Raw genomic sequence first — 26,187 nt, forward strand, 5'->3', positions numbered from 1 at the left:
AAAGAATAACCCGCCCTATAATTCTTCTGGCCGCCATTTGTCTTACTTCCTCCGCATCCACGTCCAGTACCTCACATTGACGTATATTAACTCATTCACTGCCATTGACGGCTATAGACGTAAAAAAATCATTTGAACTATTTCTTTTAGTTAAAAAAAAAATTCCCACTTTTTTTAACAAGAGTATGATAACCTAGAATTTTGTTATTTATTGTACATTTACAACAGAAATAAAATTTGTGATTAATCGTGAGTTAACCATTGAAGTCATGCAACATTAATTACCATCAAAAATTTAAATCTCCTGACACGATTTAAAAAAAAAGAGAACAAAAAGAAAAGATTATTAAAAATTAGTGACACAAAAATCTTAATTAATCACATGACTTCACTAGTTAACTCACTATTAATCACAAATGTTATATCTGCTCTAAATGTACAATAAAAAGATTTCTAGGTTTTCATGCTCTTGTTAACAAAAGTGGAAACAATGTTTAAGTAATAGAAATAGTTCAAAGGAATTTTTGACGTCTATAGCCGTCATTGGCAGAGAATGAGTTAAATATACAACCATCATTTCCTGCCTTCCCATTGTACTCCCTCAAAGAAGCGACATTAAAAGGGGAAGAAGAAGGACAAATTAAGTGACGTGTTAGAAGTTGTGTGCAGGATTTCACGCTTCCGCGCACTAAAGGACTTCAAACATGCGAAACGCCGCACATTATATTTTGCTACATGCGTGACAGTGTGTTTGCACGGTTGTGTGTGTGTGTGTGTGTGGGTGTGTTCTTTTGAGTGGGCTGTGTGGAGGTCTTCCTGCTGAGGAGACAGAGCCTTGAGGGGGTTGTCTCGCTATAGCGTCTCCTCCTCTCGTAATTACGCACCACTTCCATGCCACTGATGAAGCCTGGCAGCCTGGCACCTGTCCATCAGCCCAACTTGCCGAATTGCACTCCTAGTCTGTGTTTATGTTGATTTAACGGTTCACACAAGCCAACACAGTGAATGGACCAAGTCCCGACGATAATTAACCGCCTAATAATTTCCGATATCAATAGTCTGAACGCATAATAAATCGTTTATGACCAAGGTTATTATATTTCACACACAAAAATGAAATCACTAAAACTACAATTGGGGGGGAAAAAAATCATGAACTAAATAAGTGTCTTAGAAAAAAACATTATGTATTTTGTTTTAGTTTGTGTCAATTAATTTCATATAGGACTTTTCGTGGTTAATTTTTAATTGATTAAATTAAAGATTGTTAATTCATTTCTGTATTAGTGTATGGTGATATGGTCAACCAATTTGGGAATTGTAATTTACTTTATTATACAATAATTGTGACTTTTATCTTTATTTGGCTACTACTGCATATTATATATAAAAAAAACTAAAGCTATGCTAAAACTAATACAAATTAAAATAAAATGAAGCAGTTTCACAAAAACTAAAGCTATGCTAAAACTAATACAAATTAAAATAAAATGAAGCATTTTCCAAAAAATAAAAACTGACAAAGCTGCTAAAAAATAAAAGTAGAGGTGCAACAGTTAATCAATTAATCAGCAACTATTCAATTACTTGTTAATTATTTTCATACTTCTATATCATTAATTCTTAGAATTTCAGCTTCTGGACAGTAAATATTTTTACAATTTTTGTAGTCTACCATGGAAGCAGACATATTTTTGACTTCTGCAAACATCTGTTTTACCTGAGAAAACACTGATCAACATTTCTGCTGCACTGTCAATTTAAAATACTGTCCTTGTTTTGAATAAATGGATAGAAACAGAAACCTAAAAAAAAAAAGAAAAAGGTTAACAAATTAATCAATTATCAAAATAATCGCTAGCTAGAGCCCTGGTTTGACACCAAAAAGGATCACTCATCTTACAAGTAACATCACACTTTAAAATAATAGTACTGAAATCTCTCACCAAATATGAGCTGGGATTATGCGTTGTCACGTGTCACCAATAGGAAGTGAATAGAGGAGGTGTGGCCTAAAGTGGATGTACTCATTTTGAAGGACAGGTCTGGCAGCCAATGGGGTTAGCCATTTGAAACACGGTGTTGAGAAAAAAAAAAGAAAAAAAAAGAGTTTGCATTGGTTGTTTGGCTCCATCTTTTTAATAAAGATAAAGATAATAAAGATTATTATCAATAACGAGTAATTGAATATGCAGTTGAACTCTTAAAACGGTGTTCAAAGTCAAACTCATCAAGTGGAGATACCGGACTTTTATCTGACAGAGACGATGCATACATTTTTGGAAATCTCCGTCTGGAGACTCTGTATCTAACCTGCGTGACTGTCGCTCTGGCAGCCATTTTGTCCAGGCCCTCTTATCTCAGGCTCACCGCGGGCAAAACAGAGCAAAGCAGCGAGGAATCCAGAGGCAATTTAAAGGCGCAGTCTGTTACATTTCAAACCTGCGCCAACTCCACAGTTTTGTGTTGCACAGCTGGATTTGGACTCGGGATTCTGCTGCCTGACATGACAAATCTTGACCCTGTGGGTTTTTCTTTCTGCTCGTGCCTGCTAAGCCTGATAGAGAGCAGCTCTGTGTTGAGTCATTACACCGAGAGCGCAGCCTAATTACACACCGACGGCCCCCGAAAAGGCAAAAAGACGCGATCGGCCAACTTGGATGACATCGCACGATAATCTTACTGAACCTCAGTTCAATGACTACTTAAGCTATTCTACACATTTAGCTTTTTCTTTGGCTTTCTGGGTTCTTTAAGTAGACGCTGCCGTCTTAGATGACAGTTCAGTGAACGTCAAATGATGCCATCCAAAATCTTTGGATGATATCACTTAAGACGTACGTCATGAGCCTTCAATTTAGTGAAAGTCAAAGGACTAACTAACCTTTTCTTTGGCTTTTTTCTTGCCACCGTAATTCATAAAAATGATTTCTGTCATTTTGAATGATGTCACGCAAGTCATACGTGTTCAGCCGTCATCAAAGGATTCATTTTCTCTGTTTTGCTTTTCCTTTGGCTTTTTAAAAACAAAATGAGAAATATAGCTGACCTCACATGACCAGAGTCTGTTTTGCAAGCTACAAAATTTTTTTTCTGCGACTTGCCTTGCATGCTCCTTTCATATGGTTGGGAGGGACCGACCTCTATCATACGGCGGTGCAACAAAGATCCTCGCAGAATGATGGTGACACCAGACCTCTCCACATCCAACATGGCCGCAGCCGCTTTCATACAGCGTGCCAATTTCTGCCAAAGTGGCAGTTTCCATGGAAACACTTAATGACCAATAACAGAGAACAACCTGGGGAACAGTCGAGGCGAGCGAGGGAAGAAGCAGACAATGACAGAGAGGCACGCAAAAGAAAAACACGGCAATCTTGCGGAACAAAAGAAGCAATTTAGTATCGGAGGACGGCGTGAAGTCTGATTATGTCGTCAGTGTAAATGATCATTAATTTCAGTGTGTCCAGCTGGGCCAGATTAATGCCTTCCTATTCTACACTATAGAAAGAGCTGGGCCTTCGTTTCATTGGTGGTCCTCAAAGCATTAAGTCGGGCTCTTTGTCAAAGACTGAGCGAGGACCACACTTACATTCATATCGGAACACTGAGTAGCAGCCATTTTGTACACCACTTATCCAAGACAGGATCACGGCAGGGGATGGAACTGGACTGAGCGCCGAAAGGCGCGCCGGTCGCCAGTCAATCACGAGGCGATTGTGAGAAGCGCAAAAAAACGGGAATTGATCCCAATGCCAGCAGAACAAGAGTCCCAACCAAGTAGTGTTTGTTTCAAGGCTATATGGCACTTCCTATTTTATGGCCAATCTCAAACTGAAGATCAAAGTTTTGCATTTATTTTCTGCCCTTTTCAAATGGCATAGGCAACAAGATGTAATTTCCCCACCCCCGCTGCCAGTTTAATGTCATTATTTACGTTACTGGTTCTGATTGGGGCGCATTTGGACACATTTCCCAGTAGCAGCTCGTCAACGTGCAACTAAATGGCTGCCTCGCCCCAAAATGGCTGCCCTCTTCAATTCCAAGCATGGGTCTTTTTTCGTACATCTTGTTACAACAGTAACGTCCACCGAATTTTGCGATGATTGCTAAAACGTGACCGAGACTATTATTTTCCTATCTTTCCAAGCATCACTACTGGGGTTGCGTTTGGAATAGGGCTGGGCAATTAATTTGTTATTTTAAAATTCTAATTATTTAATAAAATGAGCTTGAATCGGGATATTGTGGTGCATATAAATACACTCTTGTCTTCCTGATACAGGCACTTGCAAAAATTGTGGCATCTTCCGGCATGTTGTGAGGCTTCCAAAATCTGATGAATTGATCACAAAATGGTGACTTTAAACCGAAATGGCAAGACTTCCTGTGTATTTTTGGACATGGCATCTTGAGGCTTGCCCATGATAAGACATGCTTACCACATTTCACCTTGAATTTTCACAAAATTCTGTAGGATGCAACCAAGCTGATTATGGGGTTTACGCATCTCAATTTTCAACAAAATAAAAATGCTCAGTGCTCAACACAACGCTCAAAATGGAAGTTTTTGTTTTATTTGGCTACAGAACAGTAACAAGAAAGGAAGTAAACATTTTTCAAGCCAGCGTTCACACCGCGAGCTCGAGAGCTGACTATCAATACATTTCAAATCGATAGAGTAGTCCCTTTGGCATTACAGTCGCCAGAAGTCTGGAGATGAAAAATTGTGATTGGCAGAGAGTTGAGGGAAAAACAAACTCGGATTTGTTGGCTTGTTCTGTACGAATAATCTTCCAACGAAAAAAATAAATAAATCTCTTCTTCTCGTTCTTCTTCCTTCACATTTGCTTTCAAATGAAAATAAAAGTGATAATTACAACTTGACAACTGGAACCTTATGAATACAACAGAGCAGTAAAAATGGTGTTATTATCTTACCAGGCATGTCAACAGGCTGACTCAACAGTTAAAAGAGACTTTGCGTGCAGATTTTGGAGTTTCATTCTTTTTCCTCTCCCAAGTTTTGTCCATTTTCATCTCTGCCCGGCTCTTGATTTTCATGCTGCTTTCTTTCTCGTTCTCCTTCTTTTTGCTCGAAGCTCTGTCTGGCATTTCAGCCCTTTCGTCATGTCTTCTTCCGCTACAAAAGCCCGACCAGAAAGGGGCCCTTTTCTTCTTTTTGCTACTCCAGAGGCCCGACAAGAAAGGGGCCCTTTTCTTCTTGTGGTTTTCCATCGATCGCATCCTGGACTGACAAGCTTGGAGGTTCTCCATCAGCTTCTCCTCTCGGTCGTTCTGGTCGCATTTGTCGTGCTCCGCGGACTCCATATAACTCTGAAACTTCTCTTCCAGCTCCTCCACCTTAATTATAATAATAATGCATCAGATTTATATAGCGCTTTTCGCGACGCTCAAAGACGCTTTACATTGGACACATTATTGCGTTCACACTCGCACAATCACCTTCTGCTCACTCTGCTCGAGTTGCGTCATCCGATCCTGGAGGGTTTGTTGCAGCGCTGCAATTTGAGCCTCTTGCCTCTGGAACACCTGAACGTTTTGTTGAAACTCTTCTTTCTGGTCACCCAGAGTTTTCTCAAGTGAATAAATTTGAGATTTCTGCAGATGGACTTTCTTCTCACTTTGCTGGAGTTCTTCTCTCTGCTCGTCGAGACTTTGTTCCAGTAAGGACACCTGATCTTGCTGCTTCCTGACTCTCATCCTACTCTGCTGAAGTTCCGCTTGCTGGGCTTGAAGACTTTCCTTCAGATAAGCGATTTCTTCGGTTTGCTCTGCGATGGTCTCACCGTTCTTCTTGCTTTCGTCTTTGTACAAGATTAGGTGTTTCTGTAGCTTCGCATTCTTCATGGAGGAAATGTGTAACTCGTTGTAGTAATGATCCTTCTCGGCGATGGTCGAATAGTGAAAGTTCATCAGTTTCATGTGCATCGATTTCAGCGTAGAAAAGCTGCCGTGCAAGTCATGACTAGCCATTGCGTGGTTGGTGATGGTATTCATTCTCGAAAAACAAACTTGAGACGTCAACATCTACAAGGACCAACTTGCTAGTGAGTTTCCCAATCCAAGACATAAAAGATTGTTGTACTAGCCCTTTGTCACATCACTTTGTGATATCACATGGTGACTAAATGATAACGTGTGACTCCACGAACTTTACTCATAAAATACAAGCCTTTCATGTCTGGTTGGATGTTGAAGGTTCGCGAGAGTTCCAAATCAAAGTCAAATGCCATCCATCCCTACTTTATGACTAAAGCTCAAGGACTAACAGAGTGAGCCACTACTGCCAGAAGTTTAGGTACTCCTAACCAGACAAGAAAAGCATGGCCATAGCTGCCAAAATTAATCGATTATCAAAGTAATCGACAGCTTTTTTAACTTATTCAGCAGAATTTTTGTATTCAGCTCTTGTACTGTATGGTGGCCACTGGTGAAAGATGGCAACCACACAAGAGCGTAAAGAAACACTGGAGAGGGACGTGTATGATTGGCTGCTATTAAAACTGTACAAGGAAGAAAAAAGAAACTTAATGCATTGAAGAAGAGTTCACTATTCCGGGCGAGCAGGACAAACGGTGCTAAAAAAAAGTCCTTGTTCAGATAACAGACATGAGATGGAGCATCTCAAGCACTTTTTGCTTGGTCTTTTGTTCGTTTGACAGCTCTGACATTACATCAAAACCCTTTCATCGTGTGAGCCCACATTGCTCACCAGGCTGCTTTCAAAAGAAACGTGGCTTTTATCAGACTGCTCAGAACAAGGAAAACAATCGACGGTGACACACAAGAGGCGGCTTCAATCTTCCAAAATTGTGTGGCGTAAACCATAGGCGACTTTCAAGAGCGCTGTCAATCAGCATTGTGCGCCAAGTGCGAACGCGCGTGACAATCAGTGTCGGCGTCCTGCTCTAGGAAATGCTCGAAAAAACGAACTCACTGCGAGTGAAGCTCAATTGTTTTCTGTGTCTTTCAAAGGGTGTTTTTGTTCCTCCCTCATTTAAGAACATATGGGATGTTCAACTATGTTATCACAAGGGAGTCCTTCATTACACAGAGTTCCTTTTTTCACAAATCCGTTGTGTTGACAGAAAATATTGCCAACATCATTAGACAAATGACCCACATTAAATCCTATTGGAATACAATAAATTCCCCTTGCCAACATCCAATTTGTTTGAATTTTTAATTGATTTTCCGTACACACTAATGGTGTAGTGGTTCATTATGGTCCCGCTCGCTCATCCTTGATCTATTTTTCCTCTTTGCCACTGTTACCGCGGTACCTGGTCAAAGCAAAACCCTTGTCTTATGTAACATCGACCTTTGAACTGTTTGTTCCAATTCATTGTAACCTCCATCTTGTTTTTGACCAGCACAAAAAGTCGCTGATTTAAAATTATACACCGAAAAAAATATACATTAGTATTTACTTAGCTCTGTTAATTAATATACCGTATGTTCAATGTCACAGTTTTGTGTGCTACACATTTACAGATAATTGGGCCACCACTGAGGATTTTTCTTCGCTTGTGTTCAAAGACAGGAAAGGCCTGATGCTTTTATGCTGCGGTCTGAGGTTTGCTAAAAGTGATTCTTCCTCATTGATTTGCTCAGAATACGGTCTGACAATCGTACATGTTAAACACATGTTCAATACCACAATGCAGCATACCTTCTGACTTCCATTTTTTTCTGCCGCTTCTGCTACTATTACTTCTACTCTTTCTTAATAGAAGATTAGCCTATAATTCTATGATTCTAACAAACCAATTTGTGTCAAAGTCGGCAAGGAATTTGACAAGTTATGGTGAATTTTTTTGGTGCCAAACACAGTTCTGTCAATACAAATGAATGAAGAGATGGCCGAGGACACCCGATTCAAGATGCACGTCAGCAACCAACCGAGGCTTGCTCTCGTGCAGTGCTTCCCCCAACTTATATTGAGCAAAGGTACATTTTTCACATCGGATAAAAAACAAATCTCACAGCACAAATTCGGCTATTTCAATAACTCAAACGATGAAATGATTGACATTATTGGATTGGAACATAAAATCACTTTAAAGCACAGACTAGAGAACTAAATTTTTTTTTTTTTTTTATGCAATCAGTTAATTTTTTTAAATACGAGTTACCTTTCTACATTGTTAAATAAATGAGTAATTGCTAGTGCTCTGCACCCTCACTTTTTTAAAGACTTGCTTTGAAAATAGGTCACCAGGGAATATTTGTTACAGTGCAGCGTTCGAGTGAACGTTGAGATTATTCCCAGACAAATGTACACATGGTAACTGCAGTTTTAACAGACAGACATGCTCAACATGATCTCCACGACAATGTCTTGCTTCCTGTGGCAACAATTTTGCATTCACATGCGAAATACATGAAGGCAAGAGGGACTTTAGACCAGAAAAAGAATGATCCTCTTAAGAGCCCCCAATCACCGCGGCGCATACATTTGCAAAGCTGCAGTACAAAAAAAAAAAAAAAAAGTTGTATCAAATGTTAATTCCTCAAGCTAACTTTTCCGCTTTAGCGTGCCCCGTCACTGCAAGCGTTTTTGTGTTTTCTGAGAGACGGGGAAGAGTTAGACCATGGTTCTAATACCTGCGTTGCTTATTTCCACTCTAATAAATGAGATCATTTTCCCTGTACCACCGTGTAATGGGAAGCGGCGAGAGCTCGTTCAAACACAATGAGCGCGGAGATAGTGTGAACCAGTTCGACGTCTATGCACTCATGCTCAAAAAATATCATCTTCTGTCATTAGCAGAATTGAAATGATCAAGAATAAATAGCCGAGAAGGCCTCCATTGTGGGGAGTTGGGAGTCAAAAGCACGGGGAGCATTTTTTTTCTCAAATGAACTCAATTAAAAAACGCTGCCGGATGAATGAGATTTGATTATTTTCTTCACTTGGATAGCTAACGTTTAATGGCAGGCTACCAGGAGACATGCTGCATTTCCCCCTCCCCCTTCACAGTTGAAACACTGAAATGATTAAAAACAAAATCAAAAAGGTACTGAAAACTCAGCCATGATATTAAGCAATGAATAATAGGAATTAACTTCCTGAAGTCCTCTCGTCCTCCAATGCTGAGCATCACAAACCTTGTCCAATTTGTTCGAGTCATGCAGTCCGTCAGCGCAACTGAATCGACTTCATTTCAGACATTATAAAAGAATGGCAAGAGAAGAAGAATAAGAAGTACGTGAGCAGAGATTTAATAAAGAAGATTCGCAGTCTGGCGGGGTCCAGGTATTTTTTTGTCTAAGCTTTGACAAGTGTTTTGTGTCATGACAGTTAGGACAATGGATATATATATTTTTTTGTCTTCTGTGACGAGAGGTGAGCATCTGAGTCAATTTGCGACGCGTGACCCAAAGGAACGCTGGTTAAACATGTATAGACTGCTATGTTCGTTTTTTGTGTTAGCAAGCTAGCTAGCTGCCAAATGGTTAGCTGCCATGTTTGTCATGTGTGTGTTCAGTGATTAGGGTTTCAAATGTTTTACTGCTCATTTATTGTATATTTATATTTAGGGCCCATCTCCAAATAATGTGAAAACATTTTTAACGGCTAAAACACCTTTTTGATATGTGTCAATGTGCCTTGAAACTCATCACTTTGTTCAAGTATGCCCTTAACGCCCTCAGTAGCGGCCTTTGGCAATTTTTGTTTTTTACAAATAAAATTGTCCTGACATCACTGATAAATAAACACAAAGTTGAGTGGTCAACATGCACACAAAAATTCCCAAGGACCAATGGCAAGTAGTCAGCCATTTTGATTTGAAGTGACCATTTCCCTCGTTCTTGGACGAATTCCTACTCGGGAATTTGCTCGAAATGAGCCCCATTCTAAAGAAGTTCTGATGACAAACTTTTGTTGCCTATGCTGTTTAATGCTGGCAGTGCCTAGCATCAAAGTTTGATGATCATTTAGAGGGTTCGCCTTGAAAAGAGACACGAATTAACAATCATCTCGTAACTTTGCTTTCACAAAGTCACATCTTGATCCTGGTTTTGTATGAAGACACCCACAACCTTGAGAGATCCAAATTCCAACTCGCTCACTTTAGCACGTTTTCTACCAGAAAATGCCATGAAAACGGCATGTTTCGTACACGGACGAATTCTACGAGGGAACAAGTCGAAACGAGCTGACGTGCACGCAGGTATCCTAGTTCCTTCTAATGCGGGGGTGCATGACTTCAGAGTTTGATCTTCAAGGGTTTGCCATGAAATTTTTGTTGGTAACTTTTTATACTATTATGCTGTAAAGTAATCTGAAACACTAAGGGTAATTATGGATTTGTATTACTGGAAGGATGACAAAACTGTAAAACATTGAAACACACAAACACCTCATTGCCAATTCACTGCCACTGTATTATCTTGTAATGGTAAAAACAACCACATACACACATACTGTATATACAAACACCTCAACACACTCTTCGTCCTCCATGTCTCATTGTTGGGTCAACTCTGCATTACATTAAAGAGACTTCAATCAGGTCCTGGAAGGAGCATCTGTCAAATCCAATCCAGTACAAACCACTGTATTCTTTTTCCCCACTCAGCAGACCAGGAATTACAAGTACACACGCACACACACAATACAATACAACAATACAATCCCACCTTGATCAGTTCAGCTGAGTGCATGTGAATTATTCATAGCCAAAACGTTTACAAGCGGGCCTCCGCTGCGGCGATGCAAAAAGTGTTTGTTTCAGCATGTTGCAGGCTGGCGAGAGAGGACCACACACTGTCAAATGGGATTAGCCAGTACGGTCTTGATAATGGTCGTGGCGCTGTGTCATTTACTTTGGATGATGAGCACAGCGGGTGAGCTACTGTCGGGTTGAAAGGTTAAAGGGAGTCGTGTTGTTTGTCGAGCAAGAGGAGGCCATGGGCACGGCATACGTGCGGGTCAAAACAACATGAGATTAAACAAATGGAACATGAGCACACGGAACTATTGGTGACTCACAAATGTTCACCTGGCGAATGACCCCCCCTCGCACACATAATCAACTCGCTGCAATAGAAAAACCTGTGTTGAAAACAACGGGTTTGAGGTGCCACATCGTACCAGACCGCTTTATAAGAGAGGCTGCACTTGTGTATTGCGGTAACAGAGACTCCCCATGCTTTGCTTTTTAGCCACAGGTGAAGAGCTACTAGATCTCTCTGCCATTCATACCAGAGGTGGGAGTAAGTCGCATATATCCGAGCCGCAAGGTCTCTAGTCTTAACCTTCAGGTCTCAAGCAAGTCCCAAGTTACTGTAGGGGTAAAAATAATAAGAATAATAATAAAAAATAATAATAAATCAAGCAGGCCAAGTCGAGTCGCCAACAAATTTCCAGTGAGTCAAGTCATTACTTGGTTCAATCAAGTCATAAAATCTTGCTGCAGGCACAAATCGGTGGTGACTCGAATTAATTAGCGGATTGGCCGTTGTAGATTAACGCCGATTCATAATGTTCCCATTCGAGTCTTAATGTGTCAATGCAGATTGTCAGAGTGGAACCTTTGAATGGGATATTCCGCCTCCCTTTACGTGGAGATTTAGCAAAACCCGGAATTAGTTTGTGTCTGTCTGTGTCTGAGACACCGTCCTAGCAACAACATAATTGGTTGCTTTAACATCTAGTTGTTGGCCACTCGCGCAACAAAAACGAAAGGGACTTTGCAAATGTGGATGCTGGCCGCCTCGCACGCCTTCTAAGCTTAGATGAATTAGCTTAGCATTAGCGAGCATGCTAGCTTAGCATTGGCGAAAATAAAGAAACCAGCGTAGCTTGGCATTAATGACGACGAAGCTACTAGCATAGCATTAGCGAGATTAGCATTAGCAAGGAATAAAACTAAAAGCATAACATTAGCGACCTTAGCATTAGCCAGGGCGGAGCTACAACAAGAACAATAATCATTGAATCCCCCAAAAATATGAACTTTTCTTTCAAAAACAAAGGCAGACGACATGAAAAAAAATTATTTCAAATGTAAACATAATGACTTGTCAAGTCATGAAGTTAAAGTCAAAGTCAGTCTTTCATGGGTTTTTGCCAAGCAAATTGAAAGTCATAAAACTAGCGACTTAAGTCAACTTGAGTCCAAGTCATGTGACTCGAGTCCCCCATTTTTTGTTGCAAACTGTATGTGACATGACACTGCGTTGCATCCTTGGGCTATTTAGACAAAAACCTGTCAGAGACCGTTAAAAAAAAATTGGGGGGCGGGATGCACAATGTCTCCTGTTACATGATTCTTTCTTCAGTTTCAATATTTTGTCCCACACAGTCCATGTCAGCAAGTAAGCGCTCCGTGTTGCTTCACTGAGTTTGTGCTTCCCACATGACAAATGCATTACGATCCATTCTGCCTCTATCTGTCGTGGCGTCACTTCTAATTGGCGGTAAAGCCCAAAAAGTGTTGGCGTTGTCAGATCCCTGCAATGAAATTAGCGCTTGATTAGTGGTTAAGCTGAAAAACAATTCTCAAATTTCACCTACTCCAGTTGTGCCGCCTCCAGGCCGTAGTTACATAAGGCTTCTTTCTGCCATTGTGTTACCGTTGTGTGGGTCTGTATTGAAAAGCGGCAGAGAAAACAATACGAGGGCGAACATGCGATAAAATAAAAACCCTCCCACGCACAGCGCCACACATGGCCGCACACTGACAGTTATTACGAGTGATGAAATGCTGTAATATTGTTGCTTTGGTATTATATTCCCTACACCTGTAGTCTCGGTCACACGGCCGCGATTTAATCTACAAGCAATTTGCATGTGCGTCAATGCTATGCATTATTCCGCACACGCAGACAAATCGGAATCATAATGTGGCTGCGTTGCAATCGCAAGCATCCCCAGACGTCCCTAAATTCACACCAATAACCTAACTAAGTGTATGCTAAATTACAATGCCAAATGACTATTTATTTATAGCAAAGCACCCAGGCGAGCGTTTGCAGGTAATACAGTAAGACGAGCTGAGGTAAGTGGATGGCTGTGTAACCGCTAGAGGAGACAATAAAAGGCCGTCAGGGAGGAGCAGAAGAAGGCATATTAATGAAATATGAATGTGTTTACTGAGCAGCGTCACCTTCCGACGGCGGCGGGATATTAAAAATATACAATGTCTACGATCGTTTCACCACACGCGGCCTCCAATCAGCACGGGGATCATCGTCCCCGCTCTTCATCACCATTTCCCCTTGCATGACGCCTGTTTTGCTTGCATGATGGCTTCCACAGTCTCCCGCCTATATGTCGGAAATTGATGGGCGGCTTAAAAAAGGAAATGATTTGAGCGCTTGAACTCCGGGTAATACATTGCAGCATATCTGGAAATTAGGGCTGAACAATTAATCAAATTCAAATCGATAATGGCTATGTAGTAAAATGCAATTTTCAAATCGCAATATCGAAAAAATTAACAACCTCTGCTTCATTTTGCTCGGTCGGTAAGCTTCTTTTTTTTCTTCTTTTTTTTTTTTAACTCATTCACTGCCATTGACGGCTATTTCTATTAGCTTAAAAAAAAATTAGTTAATTTCTATTAGTTAATATTTTAAATATTTTTTCCACTTTTGTTAACAAGAGTATGAAAACCTAGAGAAAAAAATATTGTACATTTACAACAGAAATAAAATGTGTGATTAATCGTGAGTTAACTATTGAAGTCATGCAGTTAATTACCAACAAAAAATGTAATCGCCTGACACGATTTCAAAAAAAAAAAGAAAAAAAGAAAAGATTATTAAAAATTAGGGACGTCAGGCGATTAAATTTTTTCATCGTAATTAATCACGACTTCACTAGTTAACTTAGTATTAATCACAAATTTTATATATGTTGTAAATGTACAATAAAAAGTATTCTAGGTTTTCATGCTCTTGTTACCAAAGTGGAAAAAATATTTAAAATATTTAAAATATTAACTAATAGAAATAGTTCAAATGAATTTTTGACGTCTATAGCCGTCAATGGCAGTGAATGAGTTTAATATACTGTTTGCATGTTGCATTTATTTATTCATATAGTGTCAAGTGCTTATGAAGTACAGTCCACATTTTTACGTATGATTTTTTCGTGAAAAATTAAAGTGATAAAACCACACATTTGTTTGCATTATTATTATCTGACTTGGCTTGCTAATGTATTTTATGCCACAGTTGTTCGATGGAATTTGAAGTCGTAACGAATGCTTAAAAGACCGCAAGTTGTTGTTTAGAAAGTTAATGAAGTAACAGTGTAAAACCAAAATATGTACCATAAAATCCTGTGAGGTGGGATGGATTATCTCGGCAAAGGAGAAGTGCTCACTATCACAGATTTTGACTCTTTTATTTGAGAGAAATGGTGATATTGTGTATGTGGGAGAAGTTTTAGATCTTTGAGTTCTTCTCGGCAAAAATGGGAGCAAAAAACAAAAGTTTTAATTTTTTTTGAATATATTTACGGCCTTGCGGTCAAAACTTCCCAACATTTTGATAAATAACTGATTTTTCATTCTATACAGTACAAGAGCACTTTGTCATAAATCAGTTTATAGGGTAAATCAGTTTATGAGCAGGAATGATAGTTGTTGTTTTCCCTAAAATTATTCTTAGAGAGTAGTAGAATAGTTACTACGTTGGCAGCAATGAAACACTAAACTACAGAATCCACTCAAACCCACAGAAAAAAAGAATCCACCCCCAAAAATACTGAAAAAAACCCTTAAGTAAATGGCTAAATATATTTGAAATGAATCAATACAATTCAAAAAATGAGTCACCCAACCTTAGCATGATGTCATCTCAGTACGTGAAGTGGTGCTGGCGCCATCTTGCAAGAGGATAATAACGGAATGCCACTTAACCCGCTTTAATCGGGGGGAAAAAAACAAGATACAGCCACTCATAAACACCTCCGCATCACTCGCGATGACACTCAACCTCACCACCTGCAAACGCGTTCCTTTTTTTATCACACTCGTTTGAAGTTTGATCTTCCCGCAGCAAAGGAACGGGCGGCGCGGTGGAGGTTCAAAACTCCATCTGTTTCATTTCAATATGAATGTCGGCTTGCTGGAACGGCGGAGAAAAAACGTGAAATTGTGGCTGGAATACAGAGTGGACACGCGAGGTTAATTCGAACCCTCTTTGATGTCTGTCGGTGTGTGAAATGAGCTGGTGGTCCACAGTTCATGCAAACACACGCACACACACACACACACTCACATCCACACATTTGTTGTAACAGTCACACCGGTACCTCCAGATCCCCGCATGAAATTTTAGTGTCCATGCAAAAAATACTGAAATATCTATCCTGTGTAAATTATAGCTATTTTGATTCGGTTCGATATAGTGGGATTACGACTCGATTCAATATGGTACAGCTGTAGCTTTTGTCATATATGCAAAAGTGTGAAAGCTCTCCAAAACCCAAACTATTTAAAGTGGAAGTCAACCATAAACATTTATTGATAGTAATATGTTATATGTGACCTCACTAGTCTAAACATGACATTCTGATTAATATTACATTTGTGGAATAAGAGGCACAATTCAGCCGTTTTTATCCATCTCGGGGCGGCCATTTTGCCACTTGCTGTCTGACTGAAGATGACATTACAGTTGCTCAAGGGGTCAGGCAATGACCAATCACAGCTCACCTGTTTTCTGAAGCTGCGCTGTGATTGGTTGTTACCTGAGCAACATTGATGTCATCTTCAGTCGACAGCAAGTGGCAAAATGGCCGCCTTCTGATATTGATAAAAACAGCTGGATTTTGCTGTTTAACTCATATTCCACTAGCGCGATAATAACCAAAATACTATCTTAGTGGGGCTGCATTAGAACATATTATTGTCAAAAACAATTGGTGGATTGAATTCCCCTTTAAGTTGATTAAATTCAAAGAATCAGTAAATCATCAGTCAAAATGATTTATAGCTGGTGCACTTCTCTCAAAAAAGATGATTTGATATGTATCTTTCGAGGATGCAATGATTTTTAAATGTAACTATTCTTATGTTATTTGTCAAATCAAAACCAATTTTCAAACCCTTCCTACTCAGCGAAAAACCCCAAAATGATTAATGAATGCTTACTAAATGTTCTAAAAATAGCAACCGTCGTAAGCTGCAACGACACCAGCTGAACAGTTACTCGCTACTTTTGCGTCCCCCCAACAGGCGTCGTCCATCTTCTTGTTGCTGCTGCAGGCTTAAAGTCGCCATAGACGCAGTGAATATGTTTGTCATTTTTGCTAACTTGCCAATCAACTTTTTGCTTTCCTCCTCATTCTTTTCAGTGCATGCACACGCGCAGTAAGATGGACTAATCCATTAGTGGAAACTGAAGGGGGGGGGAGGGGCAAGAGACATACGATACAAGAAGCCTTCTGCTGGCATTTTAGCGAAATGATCAAGTAAATAAGCAAATAAGTAAAAACTATATCGGCCATTAGTGTATGAATAATTTTCTGGGGCCCTTTAGTAACGTGAGGCCCTACGCAACTGCCTAGGTTTGCCTAATGGTAAGTCCGCTTCTGACTCGGAGTAGACTTAAGGTACATTAAAGCCTCTCATATTTCTTCACTGCTTGCAGTCATAAACAAAACCGCTCACATTATCCAAAAAAGACATGACCAACATTGACCAGTTAGCATAGCAGCTACCGCAGCTAGCATGCACTCTTGAAAATGTGAACATTCACATTGACTTTCAAACCTGTACTACTGATACTAAATTACTATTCAAATAACATTTTACCTGAATTGCAAATGTTTATTCCAGCAACACTTTAAATGGATGCTTGCAAAATATATGAAATGACAACATTTCTCATAAAAAAACGAATGCTATTGATGGTTGAGCTGGATGATGATGTTTAATACATGTTTTTCTTGAACATAAAACAAAAAATACAAAAATACAAAATGTCGGGGGGGGTTTTCGTGACAAAATCCTCTAACATCAAATGGCAGAAAGCACCAAAACAAGGAAAAAGGCCCCTTCACTGTGTCGGGGGTTCTTACGACAGTAAATCCAAACGCACACTCTGGGATTTAACTTGCAAGCATCCTCACACACTCACATGACAACGGCATGACAATATAAGTTAAGCTGCCTGTAGGCAAACACTGACTCTGGCTTACATACACAATGCCTACTTTAAGCAGATTCTGCCGACATACAGCTGTAATAAAATTACATTTCAACTCTCGTTGATGATACTTCTACGAATTGGTGACCTTGTTTGAACTTTCAACGTTTTCCAAAGCAACATTTTTGAATAATCACAGTGATTTTTTTTTTCTTTGTTACGCGTACATAAAAGCTTGAACGTAATGGCGACGCCAAAATCACACTCAGTGACTTCAGTTTCTCCAATTAGCGATGCCATTTGTTTAACACCGGACTGTCGGCATTCTGAACGAATGACAGCTAAAAGGAAGAAAGTGAAGTGTAACTGTGAGAGAACTCTTAATAAACAGTTTACTGGGAGAGCTTTAAGAAGTCCTGCTAATTAGTGGGTCCGTCGCTGAGCCTAAAAATATCAATAATGCGCTTGTGAAGAAAGCATATAATCACCAGTGTGTCTTTGGAGGTGGCCCGCTATTGAACCCAGCAGAAAGTGAAAGGCATTATTAAAATAGCACAACAAATCAGCATGAGCAACAATGGCCGACGGCAACAAAGACCATTATCTTTGACTAGCCTTAATCAAGTAAGTGCTAGCTGACTTGTTGTTAGAGGAGCCTTAAGAATTATTATTTGTTGTACTCCAGGGTTCCCCCTACAGGTGGGAAGTTGCATTTATTTTTTTAAAAGGGAACAGCCTATTCATCTAGTGAAATTTCACAAACAAGAGAATTTTGATGATTCCATCTCCAAGTGTTTCTGGTCCGTCAAGAGTACAGAATATATCAAATATAATATAATGTTTTGGCTCAATGTGACAGATGTGTTTATATATTTTTTTTCTCCACATTATGTCAATAAAAATGTGAAATAAATCTCAGGCCAAAAATGTGTCTTTTCAATCTCCTAGCAAAATGACAAAAAAAAAAAAAATGTTACATAAACCAACCATGGTATTTGTGTGAGAATAAGCACACAGTGCACATGAGTGAGTATATTTGTAACGCAGCAATTGTAGTGGCGGAGCATAAATCCTATCAAGCAAAGGAGCCCATGGAAAAAGGCCAGAGGCGGAGATGAGAGCGAGTCCAGCTCGGAGCCAAAGGAGGAGGTGGGTAAGAGAAAGAAAGGAGGGCGGGGGGGTTGTTGTTGGGGGGGATTCTCTTCCAGATGTGTTTTTTTTTTTTAGCAGAAGAAAGAGCAAGCTGCAAAATGGGAAAGGATGGAGGTAGCCGAGTCCTACATGATCAAACGCTTTTTCTCGGTCTTCCACATCGTTTTTTTTTTTTTAAAGAGCCACCCACCACTGAGGCAAGCCAATTAAAGTTATTCACAAGTGTGACCAATCAATCCCAGGCTGGCTCAGGTGGGGGAGGCAGTGAAGAAAACCTCGGAGACACTAAACTCTCGCAGACAAAACACAGCTATTAGAAAGGTAAACACAATCCGCTCACAATAAGAAAAGAGCACCGTACCCACACCACTTCACCCACAAATACACACACACGCACAAGCTCTCCCTCTGCTCCGAATCGAAAATAAAGCACTTGGACATTTTGAGGCATCGCGACACTCCACACTGCCGCAAACCCACTCAGGGAACTCACAAAAGACTCATTGTGTGCTTTCTGAAACATCAAATGAAAATTGAACACGCCGAATAATAGAGTAAATAACCAAAGCGAGGTACACGTAATTTTTAACATCTTATTTAAAAAATGTGAGAGGCCCGACACGGCAAGGAACAATACGGGCCAAAGTGTGTTTACAGCTCTTAGAATTTGTAATGTATAGTACGAGTTGACCAACAACATGAAAATATCCCAAAATAGCCTGTACTGTGAGAGGCAACTCTCTCTGAAAAAACGAAAAAATAAAAAAATTAATCTGTTAAAAATTCACCCCTAATGAAAACCACCCTTTTTTTTTTATTTGTCTAACGTTAGTAAGAAAAACAATTTTTTGGTTCAGATTTTTATTTTGAGTGTTATGTTACTGGAGCAGAGTATGGTAAGAAATACATATTTTTCAGTCTGCAATTTGTGTAATTTGTAGTCCTTTTACAACAGGTTACATGTCGAAGGGTCAGAGAAGACAAAAGCTTTTTTTCCCCCAAAATTCAGTGCGGGCAAAAAAAGTAACACTTCTCTGTGTGATGAAGTTGCAAATGTGAAAGAGCAGTAATTGGCAATTGTTCGCCCCTCAGTGGGGTATATGGCTAGTAACTGAACTGTAATACAATTATATGTAAAAAAAAAATAATTATGAAATATATTAAAATTAACCATTATAAGATGTACTTTGTGAAAGAAAAACTGTAAATGTTTTCTTATGCCTTAGTTTTCAGATGCTAATGTTTGATGATGCTACGCTGGTGTTGCCGAGCAGACCGGGAGGCTTGTTATTGCCTAATGAAAGCACTGTGGAATACTCTGACGTCTATTAAACTGTTTTTACCTAATATGACAGAAACGACCGAGTGCCAGCCATTTGATAAAGAAGCCCAGAAACACAACTTCAGAATTCAAGATAGAAATCATATTAACCTAACCAAACTTTTTTTTAAATCCATTTCATTAGGATATATTTATTAATTTCATACTCTTTTTTTTTTTTTTGTATGTAAGACAATAATGTATTTTTGTTTAATATTTTTGGTTGTTTATCACATAGGATTTGCATTATTTCCAATGGGAAATTCTGTATTCATACCATTCGGTTTTAGTCAGACTTAATTTGCACAATGTTGTTGGCATGCTGGGGTGAAAATACCAGCAGTCCATTAAAATGTAGAAAAGTAACACAAACACGGAGAAAAGGGCAATGACTCTAAATCATGTATTTTTTTCTAAACCCTGTAAATTAAAAGATAACCATTTCAAGGAAATGTCTCTAATGCCAACCCAGCGATATCTGCATGTGGGCCTGCACTCTGCTGATAGATGCATTCATATCACCACCGTTGCGGAGGAATCCTTGTAACCTTCGCCGGTGTCAGAAAACCAATAAAAAGGGAAGAAGAATAAATAGTGTGAGTTTCCGAAGCCTCGTGTTCTCTTGTCAGCCTGGGGGCGTGTGAAGCTGGGAGTAATGGTGCTGACCAGCTCTCACGCTGCTTAACGTTCAGCTCGCCGCTGCTTTTTATGTGCCTCTCGTGTCCACTTAGTTTTGCTGCGCATTTGCTTGTTGTTTGGCACAAGTGCAGGAGCGAAGGCTAAAGCTGGCACTCGACTCGAACGGCGAGTTCTTTGGAGGTGAGGCGAGGATCCCCGACAAAATAAACATGCTTCGCCAACGGACCATGTCTAAACTCTCGCGACCCTGATCATCCCTCGTGCCAGTCCGGCGATACGGACGGTCCAGATGGAAGGGCACCGCGGAATCTGTTTAATTGTACGGATCATGGTGATTAGAGTCGGACGGGAGCTAAAACAAATAGGTGAACTACTAAAGTTGAAAACAATCTATAAGTAAATAACGTTGAATCATTCCAACTCAAAAACGTGTAAACACATTTTTTTTTATATTTTGTCCTTTGCTCCAAAAACGTATTTACACATAAAAAAATAAATACAATTGTTTTAATGTAAGAGCATACAGAAAGCTTTGATGCAGCTTCTGACATGAAAAGGTGGCTTAAAGCAATCGTAGTTATTACACACACAAAAAACGGCCAGCAGGTGGCAACAGAGTATAAGAGATCAGCCAGGGCCATGTTGCAACAAGCTCTTTTTGTCAAGTGTTTTCACCAAGAATGTGAATATTGATTAAACTAAGCTATATTCTAATGCTAATTTCTGTAAAATGGAAACAAATACAAATGTACTTTTTTCTTGATGAAAGAAGAGACTCCAATCTTTCTTTTGGTAGGTTCCATGTTTTTATAGCAATGTGGGCCTGCCCAAATCCAGTAAGGCAGCCGCGAGCGAAGGGGGTTGCTTCAGTGAAACTGGCTGGGAGTGAATGAGTTAAGTACAGTGGAACCTCAATTTATGAATTTAATCTAGGAATATTCAGAAAATTGTGAGTGCGTGAGTATATGAATTGACAGTAAGTGAAAAATGACCCGGGTAATTAGGCAAAAAAATAAGAAATACTGCATTGTTTATAACAACCTGTCAAAGTTTACTAGCATTGCAACTGTGCTGCAACGCTAGCGACTAAATCTATTTTGAAATGAGTCTGCTTAAGACTCAGAGCCGAGTATCGCTCCTACACAAGTAGTTTGCACTCATCCAGACACAAGTTACTGTTGTGTAACATCTGACGAGCAAGGAAGGAGGTAGGAAGCCCGAGTTCCATAGCACGCTCTCTCAGTTGCAGTTGGAAGAGGAAGAGTAGGAGGAGGAGCCATTGCCTCTTCCTGTAAATTGTCCACAGGAGAATGGGGGCCATTCAATCAAGAAACGCATGGCACCGATCCCAACCTTGTCATTGGTCGTCCAATGGATCAGTGAAGAGGAGAAGCTTTTATCCATCCGTTGCAGTATGGAAGGGGGGGGGGGGGGGGGGGGTTCGTGGCGGGAAAGCAGAAGCAGGAGTGATCTGCTACATTTGAGACAGATTATTGGAAGTTTCTCCCGTCAGCAATAGCAAGGAAATCCCAGAGTGTATTTGAGAGATATGTGTTGCTTTTCGGTGGCTTGGACTGACTACAGCGATCCCCCGCTATATCACAGTTCAGCTATTGCGGTCCCATTATAGTATACGGCAGATTTTTCTGTTACCATACATTCATTCAAGTCTCTGAACACGCATTACAGTATCTTGTCTATAAAACGGATTCCATCGAAAACTGAAGGCGCGCTCGATAGGGACGGAATCGATTTTGATGACCATCCAAACGATTCAATTCAAGTGTTCGGTCCTGTTCGGTTTGTAGGTGCAGCTATTTTTCCAATTTACTTTTCTAACCATGAGTCCTTGGGCGAAGAAGCAATGCAAGCTAACTACCTTCTATGAAACCTACACAGTAAATTATGTTGAGTAAATTTGACCCTATTTAGAGTGGGACCAAAATAGACTCCGAGTAGGCTAATATTTACGCTTAGAAGAGAGTAAAATATAGAATTGTAAAAAATAAATAAAAAATAAAAGCCACTCAAGGGTTGAGGAAGGAACTCACGACCTTCATCTTGGGAGACTGCCACACTACCTACTTGAGCTTTGCCGCTCCTCCTGTTTGCTTATCTCCAAGAGGAGACCAAAAACACAATTTTTGTTCTCTTGGCATTAGGAAGATTCCAGCTGACACGAGCGATTTACTAACGCTGCGTGGCTCGGGGAATAGATCGGCCATCTCCCAAGCTGAAGGTTGTGAGTTCGTTCCTCATTCCTCGAGTGACTTTTATTTATTTATTCAATTCTTTATTTTACTCTCTTCTGAGTGTAAATATTACTCTAAAATTGAGTCTATTTGGTCCCACTCTAAATAGAGTCAAATTTACTCTACAGAATTTTATCTTTGGTAAGACTTGCCAGCGGTTCTCGCAAATGGCGCCATTCATGACTATTGACGAGGAGCGGCAGTGCTGCAGTACACTAGCATAAGAAATACAGGTATAATGGGAAATAATGGTAGAGTAAAAATAATAAGAAGAATGTGTTCATTGAATTGATTTCTACAATGATTCGAAGGGTTCGATGTTATGTTTATGAATGAAATAGGATGACATCCACCACACGCGCATACATTTTAGTCTATGTCCAGCCATGAAATTGGCAAGTACGCCAATGGCATGTAAAAAAAAAAGAAGCCCCTCAGTCCCAACATGGCGCAATGCGGTCTGCCAAATTCACAAACACGCTAAAGCGGGCGTGCACCTTCACGAAAATCAACATGTTCCAGTTTTTAGTTCTAACCCTAAACCGAGCCCGTAGTTCTTGCAAAATTGCCATATCCGAGTTGTCGTGACGCAGATTTTTGACGGGTGGCGTGAAAAGGGGTCACGATAAACCTGCCGGCAGCGTTGACCACACAAAGACACAGCCGGCGTGAAGGGCAAGTGATGCCAAGACACAAAATGTCTATGAAATTAAACATTAATCTCCTCTGTGCTGGAGTGAATCCAAGAGCCATTAAGCGCTATTGCATCCCCGCCCTCCTTCCACGCTTGTGTTAGCGTGTGTGTGCGTGTGCGTAAATGTATTCATATGGTTGTATATCACTCTCCATTTTCCAGTAATCAAGGGGAGCAAAAAAATAAAAAGGGGGCAAATTTTCAGCCTGCAGGTTTTTAACTAAGGGCTTCTTTGAATATTGCACAGCGCTCAATTAGTCACCTTGATGACACAAGATGTACATAAAAGGTTTAATTTTTTGTTGCAGCGCTACTTCCTTCCTTACGTTACTTTTTGTATCTTTCCTTCCGTTACATTGTTACATATCTGAGAGGAATTAAGCAATCTACATACTAAAAAATGTCGCTGTCCAAGGAAACCCAAGTCCAAAAGTAATGGGTTGTTTTATTTTCATCTCTAAAAGGTAAAAAAAAAAAAAACATGCATTCATTGATCCCTCCTTTATGATGTTTTCATGGTAACGTTACCTAGAGACTCGCAAGGCCACGTACACGAGTGTGTGATTGTTATGCCACACAGCTTTCTTTGAGAGTCCACAAGTTTGTGATTGTAATGCTGCAAAGGTTTAAGAGTGATTGTTGTGACTCCACAAGTGCCTGATTGTTATGCCGCACACTGCTTTTGAGTGATTATTTCGATGCTACAAGTGTCATTGTGTCATATCATACACTTTTAAAATGCCTCACTTAACCTTAACATGCTTAAAATCCTTGAAATGTTATACAGACAACAACACGAGTGAAATGTTGTCTGTGAAAATGATGCTTTATGATCTCGCTGTTAAATCTTTGTATATTTATTTTTCGCTTTGCTTTGCTTTAAAAAAATCAAACTCATGACACGTTTTTTGTAATGATTCAGTTAACAAATCTTTTGATTTTTTTTTAATTAACTGATTCTAATCATTCAGAAGACTCAAAATAACTGTTTGCCTGTCACGACGCTGTATGCAAGATGTAATCCAAGTTCAGACAGATGCCGGTCAAATTAATTGTGTTGATGTTCGTGAAAGTCCTCATAATCCATAGGCTTCCTTTATTGTTCTATTCATTGAATTGATCTTCCCTTTATGATGTTTTAATATTTGTGATGTTTCAACCTTGAGACTCACAAGGCCAGAGTCATGTGTACTCGGCCATTTTATGTCATTTGGAAATGGAGTAGGTGGCCCACTTTCTAAGGATTTGTTTTTCACCCGTTTTGTTGCTTTTTAACTGTGAAAGATGCTAAGGTATAAATCGGGATTGTAATGCCACACAGAGCCTTGACATTGATTTTATTTTTTTTAACTCTTTGACCGCCAAAAACATTTAATGATGTATGCTGAAATCCTAATGAATGCCGCCAATAACGTCAAATGACGTCAACTAAGTTTTATTCTCAATGAGCAGTGCAACGTCTTGTGAAGTACCACCTTGTCATTGGGGTTGTAAAATCCCAAAACAGCCATTAAGTATGGCCAGCAGATGGCAGCATTGTATCTCTTTTCAATGGGCTCCCGGTGTATGGAATTACGATGAAACATGACGAATCTGATGAAATATAATGTTTTCAAGGATGACGTGAATGATCAAAGCCTTTGTCACATTAAATCAAATTTACAGTTGTGCAGATAATGTATATTTTCACAAAAAGCTAATTTTCTACTTATCTTTTCAATTTTCTCTCAATGTCACTCAAATTACCTAATGGTAATTACTAAAGAACGGAATAAGGTAGAAACATATATTTTTTTTCTAATGAAAGAATGGAATGCGATTTTCCATTTGGTACCCACCATGTATATGTAGACAAAAGACACAATATTCTGTTTGCCTTGAAAGATGAGTTAAAATACTCTAAATCGGCTAACATTGTCGGGGGTTGTTTTTCTGGATAACGTTTGGCAGTCAAAGATAATGACACGAGCATGTGATTAGAAATAAAGCTCACGTTCATATGATTATACCTGTCAAATGTCATCTGATTAGGTTAAAATAAAGTGTGCTTATCTTAAGAGATAATGACTGAGTAAAGCTCCATACAGATCCATACAGTTATCATGATCCATAAGCATCAGAAAACGTGCTGCCAGGGCATAATGACAAATGGACAACAAACAGGGCATTCTTCACAGATAATATGGCTGCGTAAATAGGGTACGGTGCTGCATATTATAAGATGTGCGTGCGTGGGTGTGGGCGCTCCACACACGTGTGTCTATTAAAACTGCTTGGAGTAAGCCCGGGGATGTGGAAACAATGGCGGCGTCCGATGCTGCCTCTCGTCATCGCACACGCTGGAGCACATCAAACGCAAAGGCAGGATAATGTGGAGGATCAAGACTATAAACAGCATCCACGTGCTCCCCGTTTAAACGCGGCCACTCACAAGAATCTCCCCTATCATTCCATCCATCTTTTCGACTTGTACGCAAACATCATCAAAATAAACAACATGTATAACACACACAAAAAAATGCCTGAACATCCACGTTAATTGTCAAAGCTATTCGTCATGGGTACTCCACAGGCTCTCAAAAACCTTCACTCCTACACTCCCCAACAGTCGCCCACGCTCCTCGTCTATCCTCACACGCTCCCATTCCAAACTTGCACCCCTTCCTGCAGTTCTAACAAAGCACATCGGACGTCTCGTTAGGTGCAAAAGCGCACATGGAGTTAGATCTAATGCAAGATGGGTGGCTGTGTTTACAAAGATACATTTTCACTGTCAAAGAGGTATTCATTTGGCAGTATGTTTATTTGTTTCTGGTGGTAGCTTGCAGTGGTGGACATTGACATCTGCAATGCATCATACCGAGATATATTTTCTTGTAGCTTCGGAACAAGAAGAGCTCCCAATAGAGCAAATAGTTTTGGACTAAGCCAAAATTGGGTCCACATTTATGCTCATGTTTTTTTTTTAAACAGACATCCACACGCAACTGGGT

At 39.8% G+C, this 26,187-nt stretch overlaps 2 protein-coding genes across 4 annotated transcripts in view; both read right to left on the bottom strand.

Annotated features, from left to right (window-relative positions):
• cacna2d2a (calcium channel, voltage-dependent, alpha 2/delta subunit 2a) overlaps positions 1–26,187 on the bottom strand; it is a 157,496-nt gene that overhangs the window by 123,722 nt on the left and 7,587 nt on the right. The window lies entirely within an intron of this gene.
• Positions 4,556–6,255, bottom strand: LOC147167531 (uncharacterized). Its single transcript, XM_086087307.1, has 2 exons — positions 5,467–6,255; positions 4,556–5,364 (listed from the first exon to the last, which is right to left on the bottom strand). Exons 1-2 carry the CDS (start codon positions 6,049–6,051, stop codon positions 4,963–4,965), a joined length of 987 nt encoding a protein of 328 aa, XP_085943433.1. The 5' UTR covers positions 6,052–6,255; the 3' UTR covers positions 4,556–4,962.

The sequence above is a fragment of the Leptonotus elevatus genome, chromosome 10 (assembly GCF_054856555.1).
Source record: "Leptonotus elevatus isolate MCC_2025b chromosome 10, RoL_Lele_1.0, whole genome shotgun sequence".
NCBI lineage: Eukaryota > Metazoa > Chordata > Actinopteri > Syngnathiformes > Syngnathidae > Leptonotus > Leptonotus elevatus.

Bases quoted from the DNA above. Each gene is read 5' to 3' on its own strand.
- LOC147167531 (XM_086087307.1), bottom strand. From the start codon at position 6,051: ATGTTGACGTCTCAAGTTTGTTTTTCGAGAATGAATACCATCACCAAC. The intron at 5,365-5,466 runs GTGATTGTGCGA...ATTATAATTAAG, and splicing joins TCGAGCAGAGTGAGCAGAAG to GTGGAGGAGCTGGAAGAGAA.